The 27,494-nt window shown below is 36.9% G+C and overlaps 1 protein-coding gene across 2 annotated transcripts in view; it reads left to right on the top strand.

Annotated features, from left to right (window-relative positions):
• Positions 1–27,494, top strand: part of TMTC2 (transmembrane and tetratricopeptide repeat containing 2) — a 460,161-nt gene that overhangs the window by 222,457 nt on the left and 210,210 nt on the right. For both annotated transcript variants that reach the window (XM_011934133.1, XM_011934134.1), the window contains exon 4: positions 22,813–22,927. In XM_011934133.1, coding sequence (XP_011789523.1) covers positions 22,813–22,927 — 115 coding nt within the window. The remainder of the gene's footprint in view (positions 1–22,812; positions 22,928–27,494) is intronic.

The raw sequence follows: 27,494 nt of genomic DNA on the forward strand, positions 1-27,494 counted from the left end.
CTCTGGGAGGCTGAGGCGGGTGGATCACGAGATCAGGAGTTCGCGACCAGCCTGGCCAATATGGTGAAACCCCATCTGTACTAAAAATACAAAAATTATCTGGGCATGGTGGCGGGCGCCTGTAGTTCCAGTTACTCAGGAGCCTAAGGCAGAAGAACTGCTTGAACCCAAGAGGCAGAGGTTGCAGTGAGCTGAGACTGTGCCACTGCACTCCAGCCTAGGCAACAGAGCGAGACTCCCTCTCAAAAAACAAAACAAAATAAAAATCCCTAACATTTCTTTACTTCTATTAAATATTTATGAAATATATTATTCATATATTCATACAAGTATGCATATACATCATATTTACATAGTTTAAGGAATACTACTAAAATATCTATTCTGTAGCTTATTAAAGGAATATTACCAGTGTCTTTGAGGACCTTTCCCTATACTTCTCCTTATTTTTTGTTTAAAAAATGGTTTCTGTTTTTTTCACCATTGATTTTGTGTACTTACAGATTTTTCTGTAGGTAACTTTTATCAGTAGAGTTTTCCTCATTTCTAGTTTAAGAACTATTTTATGAATTAATATTGATGACAATAGGTTTTCCTCAGTCTCTTACTTTGATAAATTATATTAATAGATTTTCTAATGTTGAACCTATTTTGCATTCCTAGATTAATCCCAGGAATTGGTTATAATGTATTATTTCCATTTTCTTCTACATTTATTTTTCATCTGAGTGATTGTCAGTTTTTCTCTTGTGGTGTCATATTCTGGTTTTAAAATCAATGATCTTAACCTTATAGAATCAGGTTAGGAGCATTACTTCTTGTTTGTTCCCTCAAATATTTTATGTAAAATTAGAATTTTTTTTTCTTCTATATTAGGTAGAATTTACCTGTAAAACTAGGCATAATGTTTTGGTTATAGATGACTTTTTTTTTTTTTCTGTTAATTTAATTTCTTTCATAGTTTTGGAAAGAGCCAAATTTGCTTTTTGGGTCAGTTTTAGTAACTTTTTTCTCTGGGTTTTGTTCAGTTTAACTAGGGTTTTTATATTTATTGGTACAATGTTGCACATAATATTCTTGTAATATCTTTTTGAAAATCTCTGCTAGGATTGTAGTTTAAAAACTATTTTTGCTTGGATACTCTTTAGGCAACAGATGTAGCATTGCCCCAAACTTGGTGAAGGTGGACCTACGCGTAAGAATTCCCAAGGAATATTTTTTCCTATTTTCTGTTTGTCCAAATAGGCCAGACAGACATTTCACCCATCTTTTCATTCTCTAAGCTTTTTAAATTTGTTTGTTGCTAGTGAACTGACAAAGACTCTTTCCTTTCAGGCAGGTCACAGTTTATGTGGCTTCTGCAGTCTGACCTCCCGCTTGAAGTTCATTAAAGCCTAAACCTAGGTTTATCTGTTTGACAGATACAGTGTATGCAAAGTGAATACCATCTTCACAGCTAGTTTACTTTTCTGGAGTCCTGCATTCATGAAGGTTTTTTTGTTTTGTTTTGTTTTTTGTTTGTTTGTTTGTTTTTGAGACGGAGTCTCGCTCTGTCGCCCAGGCTGGAATATAGTGGTGCAATCTCGGATCACTGCAACCTCTGCCTCCCGGGTTCAAGTGAATCTCCTCCCTCAGCCTCCCAAGTAGCTGGGATTACAGGCACGTGCCACCACACCCTGCCATTTTTTTTGTATTTTTAATAGAGATGGGGTTTCACCGTGTTAGTCTCGATCTCCTGACCTTGTGATCCACCCACCTCAGCCTCCCAAAGTGCTGGGATTACAGGCGTGAGCCACCGTGCCTGGCTTCATGGAATTTTTAGACTTTAGGTTTGCCCTTACTTTCCAACCAATTAATACATTCGTTTGCAAATATTTTTATTTTTAATGTAGCATTTTTATTGGTTCTGTACAAGGTGTGATTCTCTGAACATGGAGTTTCACTATACTGTAAGAAAATGAAACCTATGAAATATCTTAAAATCTGACACCTATTAAAGAATGATTAGCTATGTTAGAAGTTCTATTTGAGAATAGAGTTGTTTAAGATCAGAGCTACTATTTTTGAAATGTTTAATTCTCTTTCAGCAAAAGAAAAGTTAAAGGAAGCTAAAAATATGTGTAAAAGCTCTGTCGTGCAGAATCAAATTATAGGTATTTGAACCCTCTAAAGCAGGGTAAAATATGTTCCTTTCTTTCTGTAATATAAATACAATTACTGATAGTGTTAAAGAGCAGATTTTCAAGAGGACAAACACAACATGTCTTAGTTTTAGCCTCATCACGCACTTGTGCCTATTTCTGGTGATCATGGATTTTAAAGAGAATTCCAGATAAGTCTCAGGGAATTATGGAAAAATGTGAGATGTTCAAGTCATACAATTATTGTAAAAGGGTTTGATGTAGAGGAAGTGTGAGCCTTATTTTAATTTTTATGCATGTGGGCATTAAATTAGAAATCTTACTGAAATGGGAAAACTTCCCCAGTCCCCCTCACAGGGAGTGCAGAGGGGGTGTGGCTCGCTTCTTCTGCTCAAACCTCTAGGGGAACATACAGAGGCGCAGGCTCCAACCCCATGGCAGTGTCTAGCGGGTGAGTGTTTACAGCTACTGAAGCCCCAGTGTGCATGTTACAGTATGCTCTTTTAGTTTAGCCATCTATAGGCGGCTTGTGTTAGCTCAGTTAGACCTCCTTCCTTATCACAAGGAGGGAGGGATTTCTGTATCCCAGGGTTTGTTACCTTGGTGTATCAGAAGAATCGGATTATATGAGGGCCTGGAGAATGAGTGGAAGGTTTGATTAAGAAGTAGCTCTTAGCAGATCAGGGGACCAGAAGGGAGATGGATTTTCCCTGGAGTCAGGCTGCTCCCCAGCCTGGGCTCTCTTCTGATTGCTCCAGCCAAACTCCGCCTCATTCGACTGGTCTGTCAGTGTGTTCTTCCACAGGCATGTTCCCCTGGACATCCTCGATGTCCAGCCCCTTGTCGTCTTCTGCAGATGGGTTCCTCTTGCCATCCAGCAGCTTCTGTGTGTCTGCCTGCTAGGATCTCTGTTTTTTCTTTTCTTTTCTTTTTTTTTTTTTTGAGACAGAGTCTCTCTCTGTTGCCTAGGCTGGAATGCAGTGACTTGATCTTGGCTCACTGCAACCTCCACCTCCTGGGATCACGCCATTCTCCTGCCTCAGCCTCCCAAGTAGCTGGGACTACAGGCGCCCACCACCATGCTCAGCTAATTTTTTGTATTTTTAGTCGAGACGGGGGTTTCACTGTGTTAGCCAGGGTGGTCTCGATCTCCTGACCTTGTGAGCCACCCATTTCGGTCTCCCAAAGCGGTGGGATTACAGGCGTGAACCACTGCGCCTGGGGGTCTCGGGTTTTTATAGCCCCAGGATTTGAATGTGGGGAACCACGGTGGTCTTGGAAAATGCAGCATTTTGGGCACGAAGGCAGGAGTGCCTGTCCTCACCTCGGTCTGTTGGGTGGAGCCCTAACCAGGAACCACATCCTCCTCTACCCAGCCCTTCCCCCCAACCAGCCTCCAGCCTCTGTATCATTTAAAGGGACCACTCTTTCCTTCCCAGCACTCCGTTATCATAATCACTTGACCGTTGCTTCTCAGTGTAAATTTCTGTGCAATTTTAACATTATCATCCAAGGGGACCTAGGAGGGACATAAATATCATGTGCTTACTCAAAATGAAATAATGATCAAACATATTAGACGTTCTTTTTAAAAAAATGATAATATTGTTTTCTAAGTATAAGCCATGTTCAGAGTTGTTTTTTTCTTTTCTTTTTTTTTCTTTTTTTGAGATGGCGTCTTGCTCTGTTGCCCAGGCTGGAGTACAGTGGCACGATCTTGGCTCACTGCAACCTCTGCCTCCTGGTGCAAGTGATTCTTGTGCCTCAGCCTCCCCAGTGGCTGGAATTACAGGTGTGTGCCTGTAATTAACCATGCCTGGCTAATTTTTGTATTTTTAGTAGAGATGGGGTTTTGCCATGTTGGCTAGGCTGGTCTCAAACTGCTGTCCTCAAGTGATCTGACCGCATAGGCCTCCCAAAGCGCTGGGATTACAGGTGCGAACCACCTTGCCCAGCCCATACTCAGATTTGGTTAGACATTACCTAAAAACAAATTTAGAACAACAACAAAAGCATCATTTTGAGAGCAGAACTATATTGGCAGTTTCATTTTGTCTTGTATTTAAGAATTCTAATTCCCAGTGATACCAGCTACCTCTCAGCCCATTCTTTCAATGATCTCAAACAGCATAATTCAGTTCCTTTGTTCAAAACACCAGAAGTTATTAAAATATTAGCATTACTGTCTTTTTAGGAAGCACTTTAAGCATATGTTTTAATTATGAAAAATTTCTCTGTAGACATTTTAAGTATAGAAAGAAGGAACTGGGTTAGAAATGTAATCAACTCCGAGTCAAGTTTTGACAAGAACAGATTACCCAGGTGTCAAAGCACGGCGTTTTCTTCTTAAGATGCCTGGAATAGCAGAGGAAACTTAAAATCATTTAATGTTTGGGGCTCTGTGTAGGCACTTGGAAGTCATATCATAAAGAAATGTGATAATTTTTTTTTTTTTTTCTGCTCTTCTTACCTCTCCTTGCTTAGGATAAGAGGATAAATATCTCAACTTGTATTTCATGAGACTACCAGCAAAGACCACAATGTCTAAGATATTTTGAAATGTTTTCCTTTTTCACCAAGTCAGTTGACTTAATCTCTTTGAGATTTATAAACAAGTTTTGATGGTTTGCAGTACTGCTGTTGAATAATCTGAATATTTTCCATAGATGATAGCATCATGTTACCTTCACAATTGTGGTTAAGAATGAATGGTAGTTGGGTGCAGTGTCTCACGCCTATAATTCTAGCACTTTAGGAGGCAGAGATGGGTGGATCACTTGAGCCCAGGAGTTTGAGACCTGCCTGGGCAACATGGTGAAACCCTGTCTCTACAAAAAATTCAAAACTTAGCTGAGTGTGGTGGTGCATACCTGTATTTGCAGCTACTTGGAAGGCTGAGGTAGGAGGATCACCCGATCCTGGGGAGGTTGAGGCTACAGTGAGCTATGGTCACACCCCTGCACTCCAGTCTGGGTGACAGATTTGAGACCTTGTCTAAAAAAAAAAAAAAAAAAGAAGAAGAGTGAGTGGTAATACTCACATTCATGTAAATATTTACAATAATTTTAAGTAGAAAGGAGTTTCTGTGCTTGTATAATGAAAATATTTGCATATTACTATTACTATACAAACCCATGTATTCTGCATTTTTCTTATCTCTAATCACAGTGATAAATTTAAAATTACTTTTCGTTCTTGAAATGCTATTATTTGGAAGCAACAGTACAGAATTTTAAAATTTATTTTGACATTACACTTTATAGCACAGTGATCTTGAGATACTTTTTGAGGGCAGTTGATGAAGTCACTGAAGTCCTAATGCCATGCTTCTGTTCTCTGTGATACCATTCCAGAAGCAAGAGGCTGTGCACTGCTTTGGTCAGAGGTCCATCATACTTTGGTTTTGGCTATTGCTGGTTCTCAGCTCATTCTCACATTGAGCCTGGAGCAGATATTTACTTTTGAGGTTTTCAGTTAAAAATTAGGGTTTAAAGACATATGTCCTAAGACCCAGTTCTGATTATTTGAAAGGAAAATGTGGCTTCTCTATGAGTTTTAATCATCCTGACATGCAAATCTGACATTATTTAAAACTCATGAATAGAATATATGGCTTTATATCTAAGACCACACATCTAGTCATATTTTTTATTTGGTAATATTCATTAATCACTGGTTTTGACATACTTCCTGATTTTTCCTCTTTATCTTACTTAACCCTCTGGGTACTAGCTTCTTTTTAATATGTGGAAGTATAACTTTCTGAATTGTAGTTTCAAGACTTTTATATGTATAACAGCATTCTCTGTTTCAATGTCATGTTTTTCAGTTCATACAAAAATGCCTCATACTGAAGTACCATTGTTCCTTGATATATGTGGAGGATTGGTTCCAAGACCACAAACCTATATACAAATCCCTGCATGCTCAATTCCCACAGTTGGCCCTGCAGAACCCGAATATAGGAAAAGTCAGTACTCTCTATACATCGGTTTCACATCCCACAAATACTGTATTTTCAATCTGTGTTTGGTTGGAAAAAAAAAAAAAAAATCCACATGTAAGTAGAACCAGGCAGTTCAAACCTATGTTGTTCAAGGGTGACATGTAATTGCACAGTATTCAGAATTCTTGTCTACTTGTCCTGTACTAGTAAAGAAGGCAAAGAAAGTTAACTTCCCTTTCTTTTTTGTTGTTAAATCAATTGCAAGTACAGAAGAAATGCTTTAAAATGATAGTTGCCAAAGATTTTTGCATATGGCAAAGATAATTGATATTTTGTTTTAGAAATCTCAGTTATTTACAAATAATTGTCCTCATTAGCACAAGTAAATATTTTTCTACTCACATATTTTATTTGCATTTTTTACTCATCATTTCTTTTTTTTTTTTTAATCATCTTTTCTCTAGTATTTACTTTTGGCCTGTTCAACACTAGGTACTGGATTGATCACAGTGAATGCCGAAAATTAACATATAGAAATTAACACATGGAATATTCTCCCTGATGTACTATATTTGAGATGTATTATATTTATAACTTAGAAGCAGATTTTTAAAATAAGATGTAATCTTTAGGATTTTTATTATTTTTTAAATCTTAAAATTGTCCTTTAGAGTATTCAATATTGCTTTTAGTTGTGTTTTTGTTGCCCTGGATTTGGTTGGCAATGCGATTCTCAGTAGCATGAGCATAGATAATGAATAGGGCAGATTTACTATAAAAGCGTATATTGAATTGGTTATGCTTTTAGTATATAATCTATTAATGAAATATACCTTTTCCATAATAACTTTCCAGGGAGTTACACATCTACATTAATTTAATATTCTCAGTGACTCAGAGTTTAGTTTAGGCAAGCATCATTACAAGTCTTTTTTTTTTTGAGACAGAGTTTCGTTCTTGTTGCATAGCTGGAGTGCAATGGTGCAATCTTAACTCACTGCAACTTCCGCCTCCCTGGTTCAAGCGATTCTCCTTCCTTAGCCTCCCGAGTAGGTGGGATTATAGGCATGCACCACCATGCCCGGCTAATTTTGTATTTTTAGTAGAGACAGTGTTTCTCCATGTTGGTCAGGCTGGTCTCAAACTCCCGACCTCAGGTGATCTGCCCCGCTCAGCCTCCCAAAGTGCTGGGATTACAGGCATGAGCCACTGCGCTCAGCCTTACAATTCTTTTACAGATGAGAAACTAAGAGAGGCAGGATGCTTAAGGAGCATGGTTAAAGATTCCAAACTTTGCAGTGAGGTACATGTGGATACTGATTATAACTCATATATAGTGGTTACTGTTTTCCTTACTAATGTTATCTATAGAGTGAGTATAGCAATACCACCTTGTGGGTATTAGCATAGCATACCTAGGCCAGGGTTTGTTCCACATTACATATTTACTAAATTATTGCTTTTACTATGAAATAGGAGCAGAAATTAAGTAATTTACTTGGGTGGACCCAAATCTAATTGGTAACAGGGCTAGTACTACAACGTAGATTTTGGACACTTCGTTTTACGTTTCTGTATCAAAGTTCCTTTAGTGACTTATAGTAGGAACCTAACTTGGACCATTAGGTGGCAGGGACATACCTAACTGATGACTGGATCTACTGTGAGATAAAACAGATGTGGTTTGGGCAATAAAAGAAAAAAGAGAATTTAAGGGAGAAAATTGAGTCTTTTTGTTTCCCCTGAAGTTGCTTGGAAATCATAATTCTGTACAAATTCTGTACAGAGTTCGTCTAAGAACTCTGGGTCTTTCTAAGGGTTCTTCATCTTTTATACCTGAACCAAACTCAAATGATCCCAATTGTGTTAGAAGCAAGCTGTAAGGGCTGCTTGGAGACAATTCTATTCCTGACACAAACTCAGAGGCAACTTGTACTCTTTAGGATTTACCATAACTCAAAAGGAACTGATCTTTTAATGGGAGACAACATCTATCATTGTTAATAATCAAGGCTGCGTACAGCAGCTCAACGTCTGTCATCCCAGCACTTTGGGAGGCCAAGGCAGGAGGACTGTTTGAGAACAGAAGTTCTAGACCAGCTTGGTCAACATAGAAGGACCCAGTATTTATGGAGAAAAAATTTAAAACAGAAAAATAATAATTTAAAAAGGTACTGGTTGGATGACTGCATGGGCTATGCGATCAGCAATATATGAGGAATTTCTAAAAAGCCTTTACTGAATTGGTATATTTGTTATATAAACCGGACCACTATTTATGACGTTCTAGTATATATATTCCCCAAGTGTTCCATTAACTGCTTTTGACAGTGTGATAGGCAAAATGGGTTTGTTGCATGGGATTTGAGGAGAGCCTCAAGGCTTGTTGCTCCCAAATTCTCTCCCTTTGGCCAGTCATTATATTTGAAAGTGTAGTTATATTAACTTTCTTTATATATAATGCCATGTGCTAGTTTGTGAGAAACATTGTATAGAGCACATTGTTATTAGGCACATAGGGCGGGTAAGTTTTAATTGAGAAGCCTTGGGAAAAATTTTGCATAGATAAGAAATGGAGTGAAGACAAGTGCAGGAAAACCCCAAAATCAAATACCATGAGTGGTACTGGCAGCAGACCTGAGCCATGAATGTGAGGATGGCTCATAGTCAAATCAGGAATATGGTAGAAATTGCAGATGGTAAAATGCCAAGGAACAACCCTAGATACACTAAAACAACACAAACAGGAGTGCTGGATTATACATGTGGATATTACAGTATGCACATAGATGTTCTAGTGACAGTGCTGTCAAGACTTAACAGTGTTAATATATTATTGAAGTACTAAATTTTTATCTTTACATTTTTTTTTTCCTTATTGGGAATACATTTAGTTTCAGATTTATCTGAAGTAACTACAGATAGGGGAATGAGAAATAACTGTATCTTGTAAAATTCCTGTAATTAGAATTACATATAAGCATATAGGATATGTGTTGTGATAACATATGAATCATGATCTTTAAATCATAGCCACTTCTTCTACTTAATATTTTAACTACATCTGTTTTATTTACCTACTTACTATTATGTTCTTTTCTGTAATAATCTGAGGTAGAATTACTTCAGAAAAAATAAATTCCTGTAGGCTTACAAAGGCTCTTATCTCCCTGGAGTCATATAAAGTGACTATCATACAATTAGTAAAATACCCAGGCTACAAATGTTGACCCCCCCAACCCTTAGAATCTTTGCTAATAGATGGAGTGGGAAGACAGTCTACTTTAAAAAAATAGCAACAACACATTCATGCTCATTTTCAGTTCCATGCAGTTAAATAGCTCTTTTTCCCCTCCCTTTGTTTTCTTTTTTTCCTCTTTCTCTCTCCATTGACATTAGAAAGTTGAACATAATTAACATTTATATTTTAAAATAATATTTATTTAAATTGTAGCTAGTAAGACCATTCATGAGGCACATCCAAAGTCCAAGACTTCCATTATGGTTAAAGGCAAGGACTTTGGAACCAGACAGACCATCTTTTTGTTCTCTTATCTTTTTAAGTGTCACTTCTGTGAGGCATAGTTTCTTCTTCTATTAATAGTACAAACTGGATGATAATATAAGCTCATTTGTTATGAGGATTAGGAGAGATCACATATGCATACACAAATCTAGCTTAAAAATGGCTTTAATTAAATTAATTAATGTATTTTATTTATTTTATTTTATTTTTGAGACCAGGTCTCACTCTGTCACACAGGCTGGAGTGCAGTGGTGCAATCTCGGCTCACTGTAAGCTCTGCCTCCAGGGTTCACACAATTCTGCTGCTTCAGCCTCCTTAGTAGCTGGGATTACAGGCGCCCGCCACCATCCCTGGCTAATTTTTTTTTTATTTTTAGTAGAGACGGGGTTTCACCATGTTAGCCAAGATGGTCTCGATCTCATGTCCTCGTGATCTGCCCGCCTTGGCCTCCCAGAGTGCTCAGATTACAGGCGTGAGCCCCACCACGCCTGGCCAGCTTTTATTTTTTTGAGACAGGGTCTCTCTCTGTCACCCAGGGTAGAGTGCTGTGGTGCGATCATAAATCACTGCAGCCTTAACTTCCCAGGCTGAAGGCATTCTCCCACCTCAGCCTTGACCTCCTAGGCTCTAGGGATTCCCTCACCCCAACCTATAGCATGCATCACCATGCCTGGCTAAGTTTTGTATTTATTGGGGTTTCACCCTGTTGCCCAGGCTCGTCTGGAACTCCTGGACTCAAGCAATCCACCCAGCTTGGCCTCCTAAAATACTAGATTATAGGTATGAGCCACTGTGCCTGGCCAAAATTGGCTTGTAATCTGAATAAAAACAATTCTTAGTAGATATATTAAGCGCTACGATATTAAGTGCAAATAAGTTATCATTTTTGCAGATGATTTGTGATAGATAACTGACAAGACTGCAACTTTTACCTCCTCATGGAAGTGACACTCTGATTTCAAACAAGCAACTCAGCATTGGTGGAAGCAAAATTTAGGATTTATCCCCTTATTTAATGCAATTAAATACTTCAATTTTGGCAGATCCTTACATAGAACTCAAGATTTTTATATAGGGACTAAAGACATATGTTAATTTTATAAGGTTTAAAATGAATTATAGCTGAAGCAAGAAACAAGAATGAGAGTCCTTACCACATTCAGTGACTGTGCAGTGTATTAGTAAAATGAAAATGCTGAGATGATAACCCAAAGAGGCATGATTACTTATGTAGACCTGAATGTTAAGTAGGTAAAAATTAAATATTAAGAAATACATTTATCTTTTTATTTTATCTTTCTTTTCTTCTCTCTCTCTCTCTCTCTCTTTGAGACAGTCTTGCTCTGTTGTTCAGGCTGGAGTGCAGTGATGCAATCTTGGCTCACTGCAGCCTCCACCTCCTGGGTTCAAGTGATTCTTCTGCCTCAGCCTCCTGAGTAGCGGGGACTACAGGTGCCTGCCACCATGCCTGGCTAATTTTTGTATTTTCAGTAGAGATGGGGTTTCACCATGTTGGCCAGGCTGATCTTGAACTCCTGACCTTGTGATCTGACAGCCTTGACCTCCCAGAGTGCTGGGATTATAGGTGTGAGCCACCACACCTAGTCTCTAAAAAGACAAAACAAACACACAAAGAAATGTATTTGGCTCACCGTTTTAGAGACTGGGAAGTCCAAGAGTATTGCGCTGGCATCTGGCAAGGGTTGAACTATAACAGAAGGCAAAAGAGAGAGCACATATGAGAGAAAAAGCATGAGGGGCTGGGCTTACTTTTATAACAGTTCACTCTAGTGAAAACTGACCCACTCCTGTATTAACATTAATCCATCCATGAGGGCTTCCTCCTCATGACCCAGTCACTTCTTATTAGGACCTACCTCCCAATACAGTTACACTGGGGATTAAGTTTACAGCATGTTGAATTTTGAGGGCACATGCAAAACCATTTTGTACTAGGCACCCAAAATTTATGTTCTTTTTATAGTGCAAAAGTATATTTATTTCATCCCCAAAGTCACAAAAGCCTTAACTTGTTTCCATCAACTCAAAGATCCAAAGTCCAGAGTCTCATCTAAATGAGATATGGGTGATACTCAAGGCATGATCTGTATAGAGGCAAATTCCTTCCAGATGTGAGTCTATAGCATCAAAGCAAGTTATCTACTTCCAACATACAACAGTGAAACAGGCATAGAAGTAGGCATTTTCATTCTAAAAGGGACAAAGAGGAAAGAAGAAAACGGTAACCGGTCCCTACTAAATCCATAACCCAGTAGGGAAAACAATACGAAGTCTTAAAACTGGAGAATAATCTCCTTTGATTCCATGTCCCACATCCTGAGCACACTGATATAGGGGTTGGGCTCTCAAGACACTGAGAACTGCCACGCCCATGGCTTTTCTGGGCTCAGCCCACATTTCCGCTCTCTCAGATTGGCATTGTACGCTGGTAGCTCTACAGTTCTGAGGTCTTCTGAGCCCTCCCATGGCAATATAGGCTTTTTCTAGCCTGATTCTCCAAATTTCCAACCTCCACCCATTATCCAGTTCCAAAGCTGCTTCCATATTTTCAGGTGTTGTTATAGCAACAACCTTACTCTAAGAATCAATTTTCTATCTTAGTCTGTTTTCTGCTCTTTTAGCTGTTTTTTCAAAGCAGTGCATGCCAAATTATGAAAAACATGTTATAACTTCTTTTATAATTAATGAATATATATAATTTCTTCAAATTATTAACACAAGAAAAAATCTTGAAAAATTTTCTCAAATCTCCCTGTATTGATTTCGTGAAGTATATCAGAGATATGAAATTGCAATAGTTACTTCAGAGTAAGTTTGAATTTACTCTGGAAACTTAAGACTACCATGTATTTGAAATTAGAACTTTGAAAAAAAAAATAGAGGTATTTATTGTAGCAGATCACAACATTTCTAGAGGGACCTCACATTTGATTTTCTCTTTAGAACAACTTCAGCAAGATGGGAATATTTAATTATTCTTCTGCCTTTGAAAGAACATAAAATAAACCATGGCAGACTGTGGACCAAGTACAAGAGAAGCTTTCATTGTGAATTAAGATCAAGTTTCTTAGTAAATGGATACTTTTTAGAGGTAGTTTAATATCAATGTGAAGGGCCCTTGAGGTATAAGAGTTATTCCTACTTCTTCACTTCTTGATTTTTTTAACAGAAGAATTTCTTTTTCTTTTTGAATATAAAATAGCTCTACAGATCATATTTTCTGGAGCTTATCCACTGATATCTAGAAATGTCTATTTGCCTTCCCTTAATATAGTCATTATATATGCTTAGTCTTAGGATGGAAGTTGTTGACTTATTGAACAATGCTTATTAAATCTCTGTCACATGTAAAGTATCTTCAGGACACTAATAAGAATTGATAAATATACCGAAGTTCCCAGCCAGCATCTTTGAGCAGCAACCATTTGTTTACATAGGCAGAATATGTTCAGTTCCAATATGTTAACAGGAAAATGTGACATATAAAATTATATTCCCAAAGACATGTAAAACATTTGATATACTACTTGGCATTACTTTTTCCCTGGTCTGAAAAATATATTATGAAATATGGATACCAGATAGTTTTATTTTGTTACTACTGCGGGGTTTTTCTTCCCCCCCGCCCCCAGCAGTTCTGAGAGGATAACTCATTTGGATAAATTGTTTTCATATTTATGCTGTAGACCCTAAATTAAAATATATGAAACATATTAAGTACCATGTTATGATATTCTACCTTGTACTCAAACTCAATATTGAGAGGGTGAAACAGCCTTGCCTCTGATCACATTTCGATGCCTGGATACATATCTGAATCTCCCTTGTCATTAAGTCTGCTACTTAGGAGGCTCAACCTCAGTTTTCTCATCTGTGAAATAGGGATAATAATACTATAGACCCCTAATGTTTTTATTAGGTTAAATGAATTGAAGAGGCTACCAAAGATGTAGAATCTTTAAATAAATGTAAACACTATTATTATTGTTATTTTTCTTATAATTTTTAAAATTTCTTCTTCATCTCCTCTTCTCCACTTCCCATTCTTTTGCTCTCTTTATGCTGTCACAGTGCTACAAGGCAGGCCCTTGAGATGGGGCAGTAGTCCATCCAAGTTAGAGCAGTTTCATATGAAGTTTATTTTGTTTAAAACAGGAATGAAATGAATACTCTGAATATTTGGAAACTTCATTGGGAAAAAAACTTCTCAAAATTAGATTGGGATTTTGGAACAACAACTATATTTTTTGAACTTCAGATAAATCCTTTATTATATCCAGAGTTGAAAGTGTGATTTGCATTCATCTGTACATATCCTGTGTTAAAATGTGAACTTTTAGGCTGGGTGCGGTGACTTATGCCTGTAATCCCAGCACTTTGCAATGCCAGGGTGGGAGGATCACTTGAGTCCAGGAGTTTTTGAGCAGCCTGGGCAACATGGTGAGACCTACCTCTACAAAAATTAAAATTAGAAAAAAAAATGGCCAGGCATGGTGGTGCACATTTGTAGTCCCAGCTACTCAGGAGGCTGAGGTGGGAGGACTGCTCAAGCCCAAGAGGTTGAGGCTACAGTGAGCCATGATCATGCCACTGCACTCCAGCCTGGGCAACAGGAAAAAACAAATGTGGACTTTTAAAACATTTGTAACTATTATTTACACTTCATCACACTTCATTGAAAGAACTTTGAGAATTTTATTTCAATAAAACTGCACTTTTAAAAGATTATATGAAATGAATATACCAATAAAATATACAGGCTTAAACATGTAAAAAATGCACATTATATTAAATGTTAATGAAAATACAAGGTCTTGGAGTGGCCCAAAGAATAAGTACCAAAGTGAAAATTTGAAGATAATCCCAAACATCTGTTTTGAATTATCTTTCTTAAAAAAAGGTTTAGTGGATGTTACAACCTTTTATTCCTTAAGCAGGATATAGCATAACTCCATCTCTATTTTAAAAGAAGATGGTGTGTGACCTTAATTTTATTTTGTTTCCTTTCCTTTGTTTCCTTTCCTTTCCTCCCTTCCTTTTCCTTCTCTTTCTCTTTTACCCTTCACTGCAGTTTTCAGGTTAATCCCTGCAAGTTTCCTTTATTTTATTCATGTATTAATCCCCTTTTATCTGTATTCTTAATTTTCTCTTTGCAGCATAGATAGCTGATCTAACATATTTGATTTGTATGTAATGTATTTGATTTATAATATACCTTTGATTTAATTGTAATATACACTATGTTAAATACATAGTGATATTTTGGGCATGAATCAATTTTTAACATTTATCTTTGTTATGACATTGCATTCCTTTTTAAAAATTATTTGTAGGCAGTTATGGTCCATTCATGTAGCAGTATTGACATGGTGTTAATTGGTCCTATTGCTGCATAGGAGTGTGGAAAGTGAGTGTCCCACATTGTTCTCCCATGATGGACCTATTGTTACTACCCACTGTCAGCCAACACTAAGGCAGTTGAATTTAAACATTCTCTTACATGCTTTCTTGGGTGAGAATTTATGTGGGAGTGGGATTGCTAGACAGAGGTCCTTTTTGACTTAGTCACTTACATTTGTTGATTTGACTGAATACTGTCAGAGGGCATAACAGAATGTCTGCCCCAGGCCACACTGCCACCAGTTGTGCACAGGATTCTTCCCCAACATCCCTACCAGTAGTTGACCTTATCCATTTTTCTATTATTTTGCCAGTCTAGGTATAAAAGATATCTGGTTGTTATAATTTGCATTTCAGGGGGGTTACTAAGAAATTTAAGTATTAGTTTAAATGCCTGGTATTCATTTTGGTTTTCCTTTTTGTACAATCCTATTCATGTCCTTTGTCTATTTTTCCCCTATTCTATTTCTTATTTTTTTATTGTTACTTTGCAGGAGTTCCTTCTAGTTTTCAAGTACAGACACTTCTTTGTTTAGATGTTTGAAATATCTTCTCCCAGCATATTATGCATTTTAACTTGTTCATAATATTCTTCATTAAATAGAAGTCCTTTTTGAAATACCCAAATCCATTATTATTATTATTATTATTTTTACATTTCAAATTATATTTTGGGCTCTTTTTAAAAAGTTCTTTTCCATTCCATAGATATATTCTTCTATATAGTCTTTTGATAGCTTTACTTTTTCACATTTAACTTTTTAAGCTATCTGGAATTTATCTTTGTATTTCATGAATATGGTATAAAAATCAGTTTTCATTATTCTCTTATATATTATGACTAAAATATAGTTTTTGAGTTTCTTAATAAATGATGCTAAAATATTGATTGGATTTACATAGAATTCATAGATTTATTTGGGGAGAACTGACATCTTTATAATGTTAAATTTCCCTATCCTTGAGTTGGAATATTCCTCCATTTCTTTTAGGATTTGGTTTGCATACTTCCAGATAGTCAGAAAGGTTAGATTTAAAAATTGACATGATATTAAAAAGTTGAGTGGGTTAATATGATCAAATTTCTTAAAGAAGTAACTCATAAAATCAGCTATGAAGAGTTATGGCAGCTCTTCAGAAAACTAAAATCTATTTTGATCAACACAGCATTGTGGATCAATAATTTAAGGAAGATAGCATTTGAGAAGGAATCGTTTTTATATTTGAGTATGATGAAATCCTCTGTCAGTTCTCTTCAGCCAAAGACCACTAGCGCCACACCTGAAGTAAAAGTTGGCTTAACTATTTCTCACACTGAGAGAGAACAGCTACATCATGGAGAACTCTGGGGCATCTCACTATATGTCCTATTATAGGATTTTGACTTTGATTGGGTGATTTGGAATACAGTCTAAGGAAGTGAGGGCTTTATTTTGATTGGATACCGGGACAATTCTATGTCTGGATAAAGAAATCATTCATATAGCAAGAGAGGAGGATGTTTGGTAGTTTGTGGGTTATACAGTGACCTTTTCCTGAGGGGGTCTTTATTTGTTTTGCTTTGTCAGAGTATGTGTGTGTACAACAGGAAAACAAGATTTTTGCAGGCATCTAGGGCAGTTACTTAATCTTAAGAAATATAAGAGGTTTTCATTTGTATAAAAAGCAGGAAACCTAATTTCAGATTGTGACTTTGCCTCATTTAACCCTGTTGATGATTTTTACTTTCTAAGTTGTTTTCTCACTTTGAAATAGCCATCTCTGCTGCTCATCTATCCTCTTGGAAACCACTGTAATTTTGCTGTCTAGATTACTGCAGTTGCCTTCCAGCCGGTCCCCCCGCTGCTCCTTTAGTTCTCTTGCAACGAGTACCTTCTCCACGGAGGAGTCAAGAGTGACCTTTTGAAAATGAAACTCAAACCACAAAATCCCTCACTGAATATTTCCCCCCAAATATCGCAAATAAAATAACCCCTAGGCTTCTTATTGTGGCACGTGAAACCCTGTGTGATTGGACCCTTGCCTATCTCTGTGACTTCATCTTGACTTTCCCTCTCATTTTGCAGCCACTCACCTGACTGGTGTTGTTCCTTGGAAACATCAAGTTCATTCTTGCCTTAGATCCTTTGCTGTATTTTCCTTATGTGGCATCAACAGTCATTGCCAGACTTGCTCCTTATCCTTTAGTTCTTAGAGATCATACTTATTTTCCTAAATCTGTGATATCCTTATCTAAATTAGCCTCATCCATATCACATTATTTTATTTTACATTATTTATAACACTTATCACTATCTGAAGTTAATTCATTTATTTTATTGTATGGATCCCACCCTCCCTCCACTACCTCCATTCCCCACTTCCAACAGAAGCTCACATGGGTGGGAATTGACTATTTTGAACAGTATTGAGTGTCCAGCTCCTAATGAAGTTCCTGGCACCAAATAGATGCTTAACAAATATCTAATGAATGAATAAATATTTAATACATTAATGAGCGGATAAATGAACAGTCAACCAAATGAGTGAACATATATTCTAGATATAGCGACAGGCATACCTCATTTTCCTGTATTTCACTTTATTGTGCTTCTCAGATATTGCATTTTTTTTTTTTTTTTTTAAGCAAATTGAATGTGGCAACTACATAAACCAAGTCTGTCAGTGCCATTTTTCCAACAGCAAGTGCTGACTTCATGTCTCTGTCATATTTTGGCAATTCTCACAATATATTAATTTTTTTATTATTATATCTGTTATGGTTATCTGTGATGTATGTTGTTAATATTGTGACTGTGCCCATATAAAATGGTATACTTAATAAATGTTGTACATGTTCTGTTTCATTGATCAGCCCTTCCCCAATTTCTCTCCCTTTCCATGGGCAACCCTATTCTTTGAGACATAAAAATAATGAAATTAGGCTAATTTTCATTTTATTTATGTATTTATTTATTTTGAGACGGAGTCTTGCCCTGCCGCCCAGGCTGGAGTGCAGTGTCTCCATCTCTGCTCGCTGCAAGCTTAGCCTCCCAGGTTCACGCCATTCTCCTGCCTCAGCCTCCCCAGTAGCTGGGACTACAGGCGCCCGCCACCACACCTGGCTAATTTTTTGTATTTTTAGTAGAGGCGGGGTTTCACCATGTTAGCCAGGCTGGTCTCAATCTCCTGACCTCGTGATCCACCCGCCTCGGCCTCCCAAAGTGCTGGGATTACAGGTGTTAGCCGCTGCTCCTGGCTGTTGGAAAGTTTTATTGGCCTGCATAAAAGATCAAACCAGCCATAACATTCCATTAGGCCAAAACCTAATCCAGAACAAGGTCCTTAACTCTCTTCAATTATATGAAGGCTGAGAGAAGTGAGGAAGCTGTGGCAGAAAAGTTTGAAGCTAACAGAGATTGGTTCATTAGGTTGAAGGAAAGAAGCCAGCTCCATAACATATAAGTACAAGGTGAAGTGGTAAATACTGATGGAAAAGCAGTAAATTATGCAGAAAATATAGCTAAGATAATTGATTAATGTGGCTACAACTAAACAATAGGTTTTCAGTGTATATAAAACAGATTTCTATTGGAAGAATATACTATATAAGACTTTCCTAGCTAGATGTTAGTGCCTGGCTTCATATTTTCAAAGGACAGGCTGACTGTTATTTCTATGGGCTAATACAACTGGTAACCTTAAGTGGAAGCCATTGGTCAATTAACATTCAAAAAATCCTAGGACCCTTAAGAATGATGCTAAATCTATTCTGCTTATGCTCTATAAGTAGAACTGTATTTCCTAGATGGCAACACATTTGTTTACAAAATGACTTACTGAATATATTAAGCTCAATGTTGAGTCCTACTGCTCAGAAAGAAATTCTTTTCAAAAGATTATTGCTCATTGCCAGTGCACCTGGTCACCCAAGAACTCTGACAGAGATGTACAAGGAGATTAATGCTGTTTTCCTGCATAGTAACACAGTATTTGTTCCATAGCCCATGGATCAAGGAATTATTTTGACTTTCAAATCTTCTAATTTAAGAAGTAACTTTTTGTAAGGTTGTAGCTTCCTCAGACAGTGATTCCCTGGATGAGTCTGGGTAAAGTAAATGGAAAACTTCTGGAAAGGATTTGCCATTCTAGATGCCATTCAGAACATTTGTGATTCATGGAATGAGGTCAGAATATCAGCATTAGGAGGAATTTGGAAGAAGCTGATTCCAGGCCTTGCAGATAGATACCTTTGAGGGGCTCAAGACTGCAGTGGAGGAAGGAACTGCAGAGGTCATGGAGAGAGCAAGAAAACTGGAATTAGAAGTGGGCCTAAAGATGTGACTGAATTGCTACAATCTCATGATAACATATTTACGGATGAGGAGTTGCTTCTTATGGATGAGCAAAGAAAGTGGTTTCTTGAGGTGCAGTCTACTCCTGGTGACCGTGCTGTGAACATTGCTGAAATAACAACAAAGCACCTAGAATATTATATAATCTTAGTTGATAAACCAGTTGCAGGGTTTGAAAGGATTGAGACTAACACTCTGAAAGAAGTTCTGTTGTGGATAAAATGCTATCAAATAGCATCACCTGCTACAGAGAAGTCTTTCATGAAAGGAAGAGTTAATTGATATGCTAGACTTTATTTTGTCTTATTTTAAGAAATTGTCACAGCCACTCCAGCCTTCAGCAGCCATCACCCTTACCAGTCAGCAGCCATCAGTGTTAAGGCAAGACCCTCCACCAGACCAAAGATTAAGATTCACCAAGGGCTCAGATTATTGTTAGCATTTTTTAGCAATAAAGTATTTTTTAATTAAGATATGTCATTGTTTTTTAGACATCATGCTATTGCACACTTATTAGACAATATTATTGTGTAAATATAACTTTTATATGCACGAGATGCACTAGTAAACCAAAAAAAATATGTGACTCACTTCATTGTGATACTCACTTTATTTTGATGGTCTGGACCTACACCCACAACATCTCCACGATATTCCTGTATATGTCTGTTGTCAACAAGAGAAGCACTTATTAGTTTATTATTTATTTGAGATGTAAGTATCTAAAGAAATCAATTTCTTTCGCTGGAAGTATATCTTAAAATATTCAAAGGTATGTCTTTGTATTAGTTTTTTAAATCATCTATGATCTAGGACTACTAATAAAATGGGATACCATTATAATGAGGATTTCCTGGTGCTTCAATTAACATTTGAATGCATTTCTCAGAGAGATTCCAATGTAAATATATTCTCTTTTACTAATCACACAATCAGAGCAGAACTTTGGGAGGAATAGGGGTTTTAAAATTGCCTAATTATTAAAAATTTCCATAGAGGCATATCTTATTAATTTGTGGTATAGAATACGTATGGTATTATGCCTATTATATTTGAAGATAATTATAATTTATTTTACTGTTTTCCTACTTTTTATTTTCTTTATTTAGTAGTTTAATTTGACAATATTGTACACTATTTTGTCTTTTAATTTAAAGGATACAATTTTCTATGGACTCATAATGCCGAGGCCTATGTGAATGTTGGTATGTGAATGCTGGTTTGCAGTGAAAGATGAAATGTGGTATGAAAATGTTAGGTCGAGGGGAGAAAAAGTTTGCAAACAGCCAGTGTCGGATTAGAGTTTTTGCTCTAACACTTCAGTATTAACTTTACAAAATCTTTAGTGCCTCCCGGCGTGGTGGCTCACGCCTGTAATCCCAGCACTGTAGGAGGCCGAGGCTGGCAGATCAGGAGGTCAGGAGATCGAGACCATCCTGGCTAACACGGTGAAACACCGTCTCTACTTAAAATACAAAAAATTAGCCAGGTGTGGTGGCGGCGCCTGTAGTCCCAGCTACTCGGGAGGCTGAGGCAGGAGAATGGCATGAACCCGGGAGGAGGAGGTTGCAGTGAGCCGAGATGGCGCCACTGTACTCTAGCCTGGGTAATGAGCAAGACTCCGTCTCAAATAAATAAATAAATACATAAATAAATAAACAAACAAATTCTTTAGTGCCTCTGTCTCCTCATCTGGGAAATGGGCACTTAGGAACTGTGTTGAGAGCTCGGTGAGATGATATATGTCAAGTATGTGGCATGGTATATGGCACTATTAGCTATTGCATAATTGTGAGTTCAGTGCCTTTCCCCTGTTTTCCATTGGAAGCAAAGAAGGTATATGGCATTGCAAACATGAAGGTTAGTATTCTCTGTAGATAACATAAGGCCATAAAGTGCATTGTATTTAATGTTATTTTTGTAAGAAATGCTTAACTACTGTACATTGTAAAGAGTATCAACAACAATAATATTAATGATAATAGCAATATTTATTGAGTGTTTACCATGTTTCAGGCACTGTCTTTGCTTTTTTTATTTTGTTTTGTTTTATTTTTTTGAGAGAGGGTCTCACTCTGTCATCCAGGCTTGAGTGCAGTGGTGTGATCATGACTCACTGTAGCCTCGACTCTGTGGGCTCGACTCTGTGGGCTCAAGCATTCATTACATCTCAGCCTCCCAAGTAGCTGGGACTGCAGGCATGTGCTAATACGCCAAGCTAATTTCTGTATTTTTTGTTGAGACGGGATTTCACCATGTTGCCCAGACTGGTCTCAAACTTCCTGAGCTCAAACAATCCGCTCGCCTCATCGGCCTCCCCAAGTGCTAGTACAGGTGCAAGCCATCGTGCCCAACCTCAGACACTGCCTTAAACAGCTTGTATATATTAACACACTTCATCTTCATCATGAAACAGAGGAGACACTATTTTCCCAGTTTACAGATAAAGTAAACCGAAGCACAGGAGTTTTAAGTTTCTTAGAGGCACCCAGGCAAATCTGAGATTCAAAGATTCTGTACTCTTTTTTACATTAAAATTAATAACTCAAAACCCTTTCATTTTTCAAGTACAATCAGTAGTCACCCAAGTAAATATATCAACACACATGACCCTTCTTCTCGTCTCTATCATTTGCTGGGGGACTCTGCTTTCAGGACTCAATACCCCAGCTCCTTGTGGGTTGTGGGGAAGTAAAAAGGCAAGAGAAGCAGCCAAGTTTGAGGGCAAAGTTCATTGGAGAGCCGTACTATGGGGGCAATTATTGGTGCTGTGCCTTTTGTTATTTTTAATGTTGAAAAATTACTATTATTTGGGGAGAACAAAGAGGGTACACAGAAAATATATTTAATTTTCAACATGATTAAGTGTAGAAATAGCTATTTTCAGGGAAGTGAGCTCATAAGAAGAAAGAGTACAAAAGAACATTATATCTATAATGTTTTATTGATGTATTCTGATGCCTGGTAAGCTTCTTTATAGCTTTGATCTTGTTTAGTTTTTTTGCTTTTCATCTCCAGATCTTCTATGCCATTTATCAGTTTTTTCATACTTGAATGAAATATTTGTTTATTTTAAGATCATTTCTTGCAGTTTCTGGCCCAGTAAGTATACAATAATTTCAGACCATGAAGACCCCTACTGAAATCTGGAAGAGCATGAAGCCTTTGTAGGTGATCTTAAGATAACATTGTTCTTGGCCTTATGATGAACTGTATATGTATATCTGCTTTGAGACATAATAATTACTTTAACTTTTTAAGACTTTGATTATATTTAATCTCCTGGCTTGATGAAATGTTAGAATATAAAGGAAATAAATTTTCTTTCTTAAAAATGTTTTATGATGGTTTTCTCTCCCTGTGGTACTTCCTGATGGCCTGATATTATGTCATGTGTAATTGGATTGATGTTCAGTCTGAGAATTTCTTTTTCTTCTTGGCAGCATGGGGTAACCTTGGAAATGTTCTGAAGAGTCAGAGCAAAATTTCTGAAGCTGAAAGCGCCTATAGAAATGCTTTGTATTACCGCAGCAACATGGCTGACATGCTTTATAATTTGTGAGTATGCCTTGCTTTCTCTGGTTTGGTTCATCTTTGAAACCTGCAGTAAGAGGGACTATTGATTTAACTGCTGGAAATGGAGATGATGATACCTATTGTACTGAAATGGTCTTTTTGTTAATCGTGCCTCTGAGACTATTAGGTGGATAGTGGTTGTGATTTCTTTGTTTTGGACCACATCATCAATATTCATGTGTACTTAGATGTTACGCCTGAAGTTTTTGGAAGTGGTATGCCATGTTACATAAACATTGATTTAAATATTTTTTAGTTCTTAAAATGTTTGTTCAATTAATACTTAGATGAGTTCATAAAATAAGCCTATTACGTATAAGAGTTACGTAAATCATGTGTTGATTATTAGCGTTATTAATTTTTTGAGACAGTATTTCACTCTGTGGCCTGGGCTAGAGTTCAGAGACACTGTCATAGCTTGCCGCAGCCTCTAACTCCTGAGCTCAAGCAATCCTTCTGCCTCAGCCTCCCAAAGAGCTAAGACTGCAAGTGCTTGTCACCATGCATGGCTAATTTTTAATTTTTTTTGTAGAGATGGGGACTCACTGTATTGCCCAGACTGGTGCCTAACTCCTGGCCTGAAGCAATTCTCTTGCCTTACCCCACAAAGTGCTGGGATTATAGGTGTGAACCACTGTGCCCAGCCTTGATTATTAATGATAGATTTTGTCTTCCATTAAAAAATAATTGCCATATCAAAGTATATATAGAATATGTGCTACACCAGAAAAGTGAGTGAGTAAGGTCATGGTTCTTTTTTGTTTTCCTCTTCGTAGGCGCTGATGATTATCAGTGAGGTTGGGATAATTTAGGATATTATTATATGTTGGGTTAGAAAAATCCCTAGGGGAAAAACTGGTTTTGTTCTTTGAGTGGACAGTCCTAGCTGGTACAATGAGATGTGAGTAGATAAATGCAAAACAAACTCAAATATCTTCTTTGTCTCTTATATTTATGAGAACATTTTGTTTATAAGTAACAGAAATCCAGTTTAAGCTTGCCTGAACACACCAGAGAATGTATAAACTCCCCTAACTGGAAATTCCTGGATTGACTAGATGCAGGCCTAGTTAGATCTAGTGCCTGATTGTGTTTCAGGAATGTTTCTCCATTTTGTGGCTCTGGTTTCTTCTGGGTTTGCTCCATTTTCTGTGGTACTCTATAACAATGGGAAAGATGACTCCTGTGCCTTTGTGAATATAGATAGCATCGTTATTCTTCTCAATCTCAAAAGGAAAGAGAACTGTTTTGTCTCAGTGTCTGTATTAATCCCGGAAAAAGTTGTTGGACTGACCCTCCTGCAGTCCTGTGCCCTCTCTTGGTTGAAACACTGAGTGATGTGGGAGGGGCAATGAGTCACTTCCATTGACAGCACTTCCAGAGTTGGAATGGAATGGAGGAGACCAGTTCTCTATAGTAAGATGACTGATCCTAGGAAAAATAAGATGCTTGCTGCTTGAGTTTAATGAATGCTGTGTGATATTGACAGCATCAAGCTAATCCGTAAACTTTAAAAATATGTATTTATGCTCTGGTTACCTGAATCTTTTGTGTTGGCTAAGTCTAAAGGCACAGATACTTTAAAATAAAATTTAACTAAAAATAAAAAAAAAATCTAGATATTTAAGGGAAAGCAGACAGGATAAGCTCTGCTTTAATTTTTTGTTCATATGTTGCCGTTGTTTTTAACCTCGTAGGCTCTAATACTGGGATCCCAATCTAGCGGCCTGTGGTCTGAAATAGGTCAGCAGATATGTTTTGTGTTGGCTTGCACAGTGTGTAATTTTCTCTTTGTCACCTGGAATTCTTTCACATGAAGCACACCTGCTCCAGTATACTGTTCCTTCTACCTACTCTCTTCTGTGTTCTGTTTCACCATGGATCTTACCATCTTCTTTGCTGAACTGATTTCAATTTGTATCTGTTTCTTTTCTTGAATGAAAATATGTATCTGGGTACTCCTACAAAGACTCAAGTCCTCCTCATCTAAATAGTGTTATTTTGCTATATTTTTATTAATATTATTTTTATTTTATGAAAAAGAACCTTATAAGTTGAATATATTCATACATATGTTCTTTACACTTTTTGCATCTGAAAGGGATGTCAGAGGGGCCTCTTGCCTTGCAGTATGGGATATTGCTTTTCTGGCTCCCATCCTTCATACATTTTTGGAAGAAAAGTAAGCTGAACAACCAACACCTCTTCATTGAAATATTTCTCTCTGTCTTATCCGTAGTCCATGGTTAAAATGCTGCTCACCTCTTTGCGATACCTGTTGGACAAGGATTCAAAGCATTTATCCAGGTTTATTCTTTACTGAGAAGAGAAATGTATTCAATTAGAAAATTTCACTTGACATGCAATTTTAAAATTATATCTTAAGACTTTGTCTGTCTGTGGATGCATATGTAAATCATGACAGCATATGAATTGACCTTCCCAAACCCTAGTGAAAAGTCTTTGCTGGAAAAGTGGTTATTGGCAAGATCAGTTTTTCCCCCTAATTGTTGGAAATGGGTTATGTCATAAGTGTCAAATATAGTTCCACAATATTTTTTACTAATATGATGGGTCTTTAAGCCATACTTATCTGTCACCCTAAACGGAGAAGCTTAAATTCCACAAGAAATATTGGCAATGATTTGAAAGTATTGGCTTTGACAGAATTCTGATATCAATAATTCTATCTTAAAATAGGTAAATTTTTCAATGATTTTAAATCAAATATTTTAAAAAATACACTTTTGCAATATATAATATTATAAATAAGTTTGGTATCATATTTATAGGAACAAACATTTTTTCTACTTATTTGCATAGGTAGAAAAAAGAAAAGTTTTCTCATAGAAAGATTGGAGACTGTTAAAGAGCAAATTTTAGTTTTGAGATATACATAATTTTCTCTGGTGTACAGAAGTTACTCCTTGTTCTATCTTAACTCCTAAAAGAGAAGGAAATTGCTTTTCTCAGTCTTTCTAGGACATATAACGTGATAATACCTCTTTGAGATAATAGCATGCATTAATCACTTGTCCTTTCATCAGTTACAGTTATGTCTTTTAAAGATGTTTATGACAGAGGCATAGAACAAACCATTTGTGTTAATTGGCGTGGAATACCTACATTTGTTCATGCATTTTAGAAGGTTTTGGGAATTGTAAGCTTCTGTTAGGCCCTCAGCGTAATACATGTACATTTATTACTCAATGTAATATATGTAATATATGTATATAGTAACATATGTACTACATCTAAGTAGCATATATGAATATTGTTATAGGTAAAGATAGAGGAAAAATAGGAATGATCTTGGAAAATATGAAGTAAGCAATAGTATGAGTGATGTAGATTTATATCTGAAGTTTAAGGAACATTACCTTATAAGATCATAAATATTTGAGGAAAGCTTTTTTCAGGAATGAAATCAAGTTATATCCAAGAGGTACACACAAAGAGTTATATTCCATGTTTGTAAAATGATGGGATAATTTTAATTTTTTTTTCTTTAGTAGCAGTAGCTTCAATTACCTCTGTGTGCTAAATGTTCTTCTTAGTTCTTTACATACGTTACCATAGTTTTTCTTCAAAGGAAGCCTATAACACAAGGAAACTGAGACTCAGAGGTAGTGTGTCTGAGGTCACACAGAAAGTAAATAGAGGAGCCAATATATGAACCTAAGACATTCTGACTTTGTATCTGTGCAACACTTGTATTTCTTTTTTTAATATTTTTTATTATACTTTAAGTTCTGGCATATATGTGCAGAACGTGCAGGTTTGTTACATAGGTATACATGTACCATGGTGGTTTGCTGAACCCATCAACCTGTCATCTACATTAGGTATTTCTGCTAATACTATCCCTCCCCTAGCTCCCAACCCCCAACAGGCCCCAGTGTGTGATATTCCCCTCCCTGTGTCCATGTGTTCTCATAGTTCAACTCCCACTTATGAGTGAGAACATGTGGTATTTGGTTTTCTGTTCCTGTGTTAGTTTGCTGTGAATTATGGTTTCCAGCTTCATCCATGTCCCTGTGAAGGACATGAACTCATCCTTTTTTATGACTGCATAGTATTCTGTAGTGTATATGTGCCACATTTTCTTTATCCAGTCTATAATCGTTGGGCATTTGGGATTGTTCCAAGTCTTTGCTATTGTGAATACTGCTGCAGTAAGCATACTTGTGCATGTGTCTTTATAGTAGAATGATTTATAATCCTTTGGGTATATACCTAGTAATGGGTCAAATGGTATTTCTGGTTCTAGATCCTTGAGGAATTGCCACACTGTCTTCCACAATGGTTGAACTAATTTACACTCCACCAACAGTGTAAAAGTGTTGCTATTTCTCCACATCCTCTCCAGCATCTGTTGTTTCCTGACTTTTTAATGATTGTCATTCTAACTGGGGTGAGATGATATCTCATTGTGGTATTTCTTTAGGCAGAAATAAACCAAAGGTTTGGGAAAAAAGCCTCAATATATATGTTTCAAATTTAGAAAAAAAAATAATCTTTACATAGAGAAATAAAATATTTAGAATTA

Source organism: Colobus angolensis, unplaced genomic scaffold, assembly GCF_000951035.1.
Source record: "Colobus angolensis palliatus isolate OR3802 unplaced genomic scaffold, Cang.pa_1.0 Scaffold131, whole genome shotgun sequence".
In the NCBI taxonomy this organism is placed as follows: domain Eukaryota; kingdom Metazoa; phylum Chordata; class Mammalia; order Primates; family Cercopithecidae; genus Colobus; species Colobus angolensis.